Source organism: Taudactylus pleione, unplaced genomic scaffold (genome assembly GCF_031769625.1).
Source record: "Taudactylus pleione unplaced genomic scaffold, aTauple2 ptg000587l, whole genome shotgun sequence".
Lineage (NCBI taxonomy): Eukaryota > Metazoa > Chordata > Amphibia > Anura > Myobatrachidae > Taudactylus > Taudactylus pleione.
The window spans coordinates 2,412,506-2,421,461 of NW_028284989.1; the positions used below are offsets into that span (position 1 = coordinate 2,412,506).

The window sequence follows — 8,956 nt, forward strand, 5'->3', positions numbered from 1 at the left end:
TATATATATATATATATATATATATATAATAATTTAGCTAGTACATTTCTCAATTGAGTTGCCAACATACTTTATACATTATAAATGTTCTGTGAATAAATAGACTCTATGCAATGTAATTAATTTTACTTCTCCATCTGTTTTCAACTTGACAAATAGATGTGAGATTATTTTATGTGTTACATGATGTATGGGATGCTTCAATTTCTTATGTTATCTTTTTGCAATATATAAAGCAATATTAAAATGGATATTGTGTTACTAAATTGTATCAAGTTCTAAATTTTTTAGTATTGTTGTCCATTTTTTATACTATAAAACTTACTTTATACTATAAGACCTGGAGATATTGATTGATGTGTCTTAGCTTGTTAAATCTTGTAGTTATTGTGCTCTCAACATTTTTCTTCTTGTTTTTCTACAACTATTTAACATATTCACATACAGTAGGTTAAGTTGCTGCGTTTTATATGTGTGGTAGAACACAGAACTAAGGATTCCATTGCATTTTGAATTCTGAAATATATATTCCTGCTTTTACTTAATTAATTTATTGCTAAGGGATCACAAGATAATATTTTTTTGTTTGTAATATCTGTGATCAAAGACATGTACTACTCCAATTCCATGTAACAAGTAATTCCATACAAATTGTTTCTGTGTATTTGTGTGATGGCAAAATGCTTTTGAATTAATCAAAATATTTTAAACTTTACAATTAGTTATAGTTTTTATGGTTTTGAAGTTCCTCTTACCCTTTCTGCAATCTTGTCCTCATACACTTCATGCAATCTTGGTCCCTGGATTGCCATCTCTGCAATGATGAAATCCACTATTCTGTTGTGCTTATCCAACTGAGGTTCTGATGATGACAAAAAGAAGCCTATAGTGACCCTTGTTCCTGCTCTTGTGTTTGTGCCACTTCATTTTGATTACTTTATGAGTGCCCGCACCAACAGTATTGCATGTTTTATACCATCATCTAGTGTTAAATCTATAATATCTGATTGTGCAGTACACTTGAACCCTAGAGTAGCCCTATGTTGCACACTATGAACCCAAAATAGGCCCATGTGGCCACATCACAGTCTCATAGAATCCTATGGTGACTGATGTACCGCAGGTCCAGTCTCTTAAAACTACTGTGGACCCTAATAATACATATGGGGATATATGTGTAATGTGGTAAACCTCTGAAAACTGCAGTTTTCTAAATATTTACAGAATTTTTGCACTTTGATACATTCCAACCATAGTAACAATGTAATGACTGGATGGAAAACTTTATGTCATAGTAATTATATAGATCTTCAAAAGTTTAGCACATGTTTACAGTCACAAGGTTCTCAGTTGCCTCACTTATGTTTAAACCATGACCAAACACTGGGAAGTATCTGGACTATAGATACAGCATGTCACTTCATTACTGCTGCAGTCATAAGTCATTTTCATTCAGTTTCTCATACTGACGACTTACTGTAGGTGAAGATGGCTAAGGTAAATATTTACTGGGTCACAGTATATTAAAAAGAGGTGGGGGACACACAATCTTTCTGTACCGGTTAATGACATTTGCATTGACTTCTCCTGAGGTGGTCTAGTCTTTTAGCATTTGTCCAGGTCTGTAGACCCTTACATAAGTCATACCATTTTTGGAGCACTTCCATCAAAACTCCAAGGATAGCTTTTTCTGTTGAACTTTTATGTGTTTCAGCTTCCGAGCTAAATGAAACACTGGTCATCTGCTCCTTTAGGGAATGTAAAGCTGATATGTAAAGAAATAGCATCAAAACACAGGGCTGTAACTACTGGTTAGAGAGGATGGCACTCACCAGGGGTGCTGGTTGAAGGGGGAAGGGGCACCACCTGGATCAATCACCCACACAATTAACTCCTGGGTGGTCTGCAGCCAACTGATGCTGAGGAAAGCTCTGTGGAAAAATTACCCCATCCTTGCTTTTTGATCTGAGCTCCTAACTCTGGTCTCGGTCATGTAGACTCCATGATATTGTGGCCCAGAAGTGCAGCTTGCTTGTCTGAGCAAGTCCATCACTTTGCCATGGGAACACAGGCTAGATTTGATACTTTCAACATATTTGATTAGAGCCTTTCGATAGTTCAGAACCAATTCATCAGTTACATGCCGAGAAGCAAATGGTAAAGTTGTGATATGCTAAGGTATTTTCATTGAGATGTCATGAGGGCTTTGTCCAATTCTTCTATTTATGAAAGCCCCGGTATGCAGCGCAGCTTCAGGAACTGCCTAGATATTGCAGCCCATATCCTGCACAGCTGTTAGTAATATTATTTTTTTAAAACTCCATTTTGTCTCTTTCTGAGCTGGAGCATGTAGACCTCTTATTAAATCTGTTGGGCTTAGCTATTTAATTTTGTACAATACTCTGTCCACTAAGGTGTGTGCCAATAACTAGGAACTTGTCTAACTAAGAACTTGTCCAAAGCCTTATTTGCATGTTGAGATCATGAACATGGAGTTTAATATACTTACAGTACATCTCTTATGACCATACTCATATGATTGTACTGTAGATACTGTGCATCTACGAGGCTAGTGTCCCAAGGTCTGGAAATTACTTTCTGTTTTCTTACCGGCACCCATTTCACTAAATCAATTCACCCATGACTTTTTTTCTGGCAAGGTTCAGTCACATTCAGGGGAAAGGATTTTGTCTCCTGTAGGTTTATTTATAATAGAAAGAGCATTAATACTCTGATATTCTGTCCAAAGGCTTTTCAGCACTGATATGGATGAGAACAGCAACTAATGGAGAAACGTGATTTCACTGGATGTCACTGTTATCTTTTTACACTAACAGGCTCATTTCCATTCTTTGAATGGGATAAAATAAAAGAACTAACTAAATAATACCATTTATAAATCCTGTTTACTCTTATCTTTAGGACATTTGTGTAGGGGTTGTTGCTGTTGTATAAAATTTACAATCATCATATGACATTATAATTCAGTTTATTGAGCTGTGAAGACTCACTTTGAAAGCCACTATCTCAATTCACATGGGGTTATGTTCACTGCCCTCACCTTTCACTATAATATTGCAGCCTAATCCTGTCTAAACATAAAAGCAAATTATATTAAAGTGAATAACAAATATTGGTACCACAATGCTATTAAGATCTCTCACCCAAGATGCATTCTGATCATTCAGGACAACAAACGGTGGGATACAGTAATCCCTGGCAGCAGACAGTACCAGTCTTGAGACAGTCTTGTGGAACCAAGGCTGGGCTACAAGCTATGTATTAATTATTCAGAGGCACATTTAACACAACAAATTCTGGGGGAGATCTCAAAACAAACATAGTAATCCCTCCCTTAATACAGATATTTGATTTTTTATGTAAGTATACTGTAGCTGCAATGACAAAAAGGTATAGTAATAAAATAATGACTATAGTAATAAGGGGGACTCCATTTTTTTTTGCTTGTTGTTTTTACATGGGCTCCAGATGGTTTTTAAAAAATATGTTTAGTAAATCTGCTGTCTGTGTACCTGACTATGTAAAATAATCAATATTTTGGCTAATGTTCTAAAGTCATTAATTTGGTCATTTTTACTTTGATTTTGCCTTATGTAAATGTGCAGATTACACAACCAATGGAAAAATGACAAAAGACAAACAAACTAGACCTTTAGTAAATTTGCCTCTAAGCAGTTTTGTTATCTCAAAAAAAGCTAACAAACCCAATTATAGTTACCTTTCCATATGATGTGCATTGTCGTAAAATGCAAATCAGTATAGAATCTCTACACTGATAGCAAAATTAAAAAAGCAGTGGGAGACCAGAACAATAAAAATAATAACAATGGTGTTCTTTTATTTTCAATTTATTTGAAGGAAAAAAAAAAAAATCCCTTCAACTTGTAGTTCAGTAAGGATGGGGAACATTTTTAAAAATAAAAATAAAACTCATATTCTTTTTTGAATAGTTCAAGAAGTAACTGCTACAGTAGGTTAGGATGTGCTAATTTTATAATTATCTAAATTATAACCAATATACTGTATTTTAGTATAAATATTATGTTTGAAAATATGATTTTTTTAAAGTTATGGTTTATATTAAATGAAGTGATTAAATTAATTTAAATATTATTCTTAGATTTCTTTGCAACAGATAGATGGAGGTGTGGAACAGAACATCGATAAGTGAGTTCATTCTTCTGGGGATCACCGATGTGCCATGGCTTCGGAAGTTCCTTTTATTTCTAGTCTCTTTTTTCTACATGATTGACATTTTGGGAAATCTATCTATTGTCTTCTTGGTGATCAGAGACCACACTCTTCATGCTCCAATGTATTTTTTGCTAGCAAATCTTTCCTTTTTGGATATCTTATTTTCCATGGTTACGGTACCCAAAATGATGGTTGGATTTTTGGTGGAGAACACTATTTCAGTAAATGGTTGTATAGCACAAATGTATTTCTTCCACTTCTTGGGTTGCACAGAAGGTGTCCTTCTGGCTGCCATGGGATATGACCGATATGTTGCCATCTGCCACCCCCTACGATACATCGCCATTATGAAGAAGACTACTTGCATCCAACTGGTCTTAATTTCGTGGTTCACAGGTCTCACGTATTCCTTAATTCAGGCAGTTATGACATCACAGCTCCCATTTTGTAATATTAAAACAGTAAAACACTTTTTCTGTGATGTTAAACCAGTAATACAGCTAGCATGCAAAGACATCCATGTCAATGAACTTACTTTGACCACTGTCAGTGGCTTTCTGAGCACAAGCACATTTTTTCTTACAATACTGTCTTATATTTACATAATTACTCATCTCCTGAAGATACGCTCATCAAAAGGAAGGTCCAAGACTTTCTCAACATGTTCCTCTCATTTAACTATTGTCATCTTGTTTTATGGAACAGCAATGTGCACATATCTTGGACCTGCCTCTGAAAACTCAATTGAAAAGGACAGGGTGGCAGCCATATTGTTTACAGTTATTACTCCTACCCTGAACCCACTTATTTATACTTTGAGAAACAAAGAAGTTAGGAAGTCATTAATAAAATGTATTAAAATTTTTTAGATTAGTATCACATGCATGGTAAATATAACAAGATATATTAAAACTTTAATACATCTCAGTAAATCAATTAACTATACCTACTGTATAGTATCACTCCTGTGCATATACAACCCTGCATACTACACTGTCAAGCTCTTTGTTTTGACAACAGTGTTAGTGAGCTCCAGAAAAAGGGCCATAGAGGTATATTTATTGAAGCACAGGTTTTTAGAAGTGGAGATGTTGCCTATAGCAGCCAATTAGATTTTAGCTATTTTCTTCTAGAAGGTGCTAGATAAATGTTAAGTAGAATCTGATAGGTTGCTATGTGCAACATCTCCAATTCTAAAAACCCGCACTTTAGTAAATATACCCCATAGACTTGAAAGACGATGAAGGAAGACTAACCTGGTAAAGATTGTAAAGAAACAATGAAGAGCGCTGGACAGGGGTAAATAATTTATTGATCCAAAAAATCACTATCACAAGACATATATTAAAATCTCAATACCATAAAATGACATGTGCAAAAATGAATGATACCCAGACTAGATAATATTAATATGGCACCTTGAATGATTAAAGAACATAGGTAAGCAAGATAGCAACATGCAATAAGGGGCTAATAGAAATGCATATGACTAACTGCAAAGCGTCTCATGCATTCTCCATCCAGCTCAACCAGTGTTAGTAAAGCAAATTGAAAATGTTAATAATTGAAATCTGCATGTGTATTGTATTCCAACTGGATAATAAATGATAATGCAGCACAGGCAACTTGTATAGATGACAGGAAGTGGTGAAGAATATCACCTGTATGGAAATATAGCTGTGAGCCGGCGTCCTGGCAAAAGCAGCTAATTGGCGTCTGGCCTACCTCTTGACAGATCCGGACAGTGTGTGGTAACTGGGTTGTCTGGAGAGGTGGGTGGCCACGCTGCTGCCCGCCGGAGCCCAGCAGGTAATGGCTGGAGAGGGGTGTGAAGTGGTGTCTCTGCCTGTTAAAGTCCCGGCGACTGGCCGTCAGGAGTGAAGGTGGGCGGCCAAGCTATTCACTTGGGCCCGGTGGAGAAGATGGCTGGAAGTGGAGGTGCAGGTGGCGTACCCGTCCACGGGAGTCCAGGCAACCTGTGGGCACAGCGGCGCATGTGCCTGTAGCCATAGTGGATTGCTGATGTGCTGGAGGTGCAAGTCAGCTGGCAGCGGCTGGTGGGCCTGTCGGGTGCTCTCTCAGTCTGGGTAGCACAGGAAACACCTGACGCGTTTCTCGGCCAATGCAAAAGGCTGTTTCATCAGAGGTCAAGGATAAGCTAAAATGAATCAATAATATTGAAGAATACCAATCCACAATCACCCATAAGAAAACAGAGGTTTTTCTCAAGTGAAATCATGTCTGCAGCCTAATGAAACCCTCTCCCTGTCAAGATGCAATGAGTTTGCAAACTTCTTTGCAGATAAAGTACCCTCCATCCAATCAGGAATCCCCATTGTGACATCAATGCCAACATTTTTAGAATGTAAGCTCTTACAAGCAGGGCCCTCTACCCTCTTGTGCTTCTCCCTACTTTAGTTTCATCTACTTCTTACTCACCACTAGGGCACCTAACACTTGGTTGCTTATGCTGTTGCTTATCTGGGTGTTATGGTTGCTAATGTAGCAATGTATATTATCCATGTCCTGGTCCTGTATTGTATTGTTCTGTAAGTCGCTTGTCTACAATTTGTTTATGTACTTTGTAAGGCGCTGCGGAACACTTGCGGCGCCATATAAATAAATGATAATAATAATAATAATAATCAAAGGAGTGTCAAGTTTCCAAGCAAGCAAATGTAAGCCACCAGTCTTTATAGACCCAATGGATGTAATAAAATTGCTGAACTTGCCCAAATGTTGTGTTCTACCATCTGTGATCTGGGCACAGTCTCAACCAAGCTTCTAATAGGGTGTATGGACATAATGGCGCTGCATTTGCAATTGCAAATATAGTACAAACCTGTTTGCAGACAGACATTTTCCCTGAACCACTAAAGGAAGCAATTGTTAGACCTCTTCTTAAAAAACTAATTTAGGTCCTGACTACATCACCAACGATAAACTATTATCAAACCTTTTTCTAGGAAAGGTTACTGAGAAAGTGGTTACAACTCAACTGGAAACCCTGGTATGTGTGCTTTATGATCGTCTGATGGCAACAGACAGAGTTGACTGTTCAATTTTAATCCCTCTGGATCTATCTGCAGCATTTGAGACCATGGAGCATGAGATTCTAATTGAGCACCTGAACAATTTCTGTGGACTGGATGGCACAGTCCTTAGCTGGTTCAAATAATTTCTCACAGCAGGTCACAGAAGAATCTTATGAAGTATACTTATTATCACCAGTGCTACTGTTATCCAGTATTCCACAAGGGTCTATACTGTACTATCTCCCATGCTTTTTGCAGTTGGAGTATACTTATTGGTCTTCCACTTCAAAGCAGGTGATCACAAATGTACCAGCAGTTGTATTATTATTATTATTTTTAATGAACCTTACTTATTAGTTGCCACAAGTGGTCTGCAGTGCTGTACAGAGGGAAAAATAATAAGACAGTACAAGGTAAAACAGTACAGTACAGTAGACAATTAACAAATAGCACTACAAATCTCAAAACAGCCACTGGTGCAAAGAGTGTAATGGGTATATTCCGCATAAACTGAAACCTGTACCTATTAGTATGGGTGCAGATAATGGGCCTAGGTCATCTGGAGAAATTAAAACAACAGCGAAGTGGAGTCCAGGGTAGTGGCGGATCCATGGGGGGGCAATAAGGGCTATCGCCCCGATTCCTGGAAGCCCTGCCTACAACATTAGTCAGTGTTGGCTGGCTCTGAGCCACTTAGGTGTGAGCTGTGCAGCTGCGGGCCATGGTGCGCAGGTGGCCGTGGTGCAGCATCATGTGAGTGACAGTGACAGACAGTCTGACTCACACAGAAATACTCTCCAGAGCAGGGCTGGCCGGGTGGCATGGCGGGCAGGCTGAGAGACTGAGTTAAAAGTCTCCTCTGTGGCTGGCCCCTTGTCCTCCTTAGCGCACACGCAAGGTCAGATTTCAGGCATGTGCAGTCAGTGAGGACGCTGGGGCCGTCGAGGTGGGCACCATCTTAGGAGCAGCAGAGCAGACTGGACTGGCTGATGGTGGTCAGCGTTGCAGAGTTGTCTTCTCCTGCCTGTCACTTTTTATTGTAGAGTACTGGCTGTGAGTCATGGAGCATATTATTAGGGGTGGTGGTGGGAAGGGGGTCTGGTGCATAAGTGGGTTGGGAGCCAACTCTGACTGTGATTATGTGGCTTATTATTATTGGGGGGCCCAGGGGGGAGGGGGTCTGGTGCACATGTGTGGCTGGGGAGAGCCTGCTCTGTTGAAGAAGACCACTCTGCATATTATTATTGGGGGGTTGGCAGAGTGGTCTTCTGCACATGTGGGGCTTGAGGGAGGGAGCTTGCTCTGTGGGGCTTATTGTTGTGGGGGGCGGGGTTTCTTCTGCACATGTGGGGCTTGAGGAGCCTGTTCTGTTGGGCTAATCATTATTGGGGGGCCCAGAGGGGTTTGGTGCACATGGGGGGCTCAGGAGAGGGAGATTGCTCTGTGGGGCTTATTATTGTTTGGGGGAGCAGGGGTTCTGGTTCACCTGTGGGGCTTGTGAGAGCCTGCTCTATGGGGCTTATTATTGTTGTGGGGGCCCAGGGAGGGTCTGATGCACATGTGGGGCTTGTAGGAGCCTGCTCTGTGGGGCTTATTATTATTGGGGGGTCTGGTGCACATTGTATGTGAGGATGTCTGACTCACTGTTTCTGGAACATGTTACTAGGTCCCTCTGCACCATCTTCAGCAGCAGCAACTTCAAAGCA

At 39.5% G+C, this 8,956-nt stretch overlaps 1 protein-coding gene across 1 annotated transcript; it reads left to right on the forward strand.

Moving 5' to 3' along the window:
• Positions 1-4,160: 4,160 nt before the first annotated feature.
• Positions 4,161-5,084, forward strand: LOC148481253 (olfactory receptor 12D1-like). The gene has a single exon (XM_088453712.1). The coding sequence runs from the start codon at positions 4,161-4,163 to the stop codon at positions 5,082-5,084; it is 924 nt and encodes a 307-aa protein (XP_088309838.1).
• Positions 5,085-8,956: the final 3,872 nt, after the last annotated feature.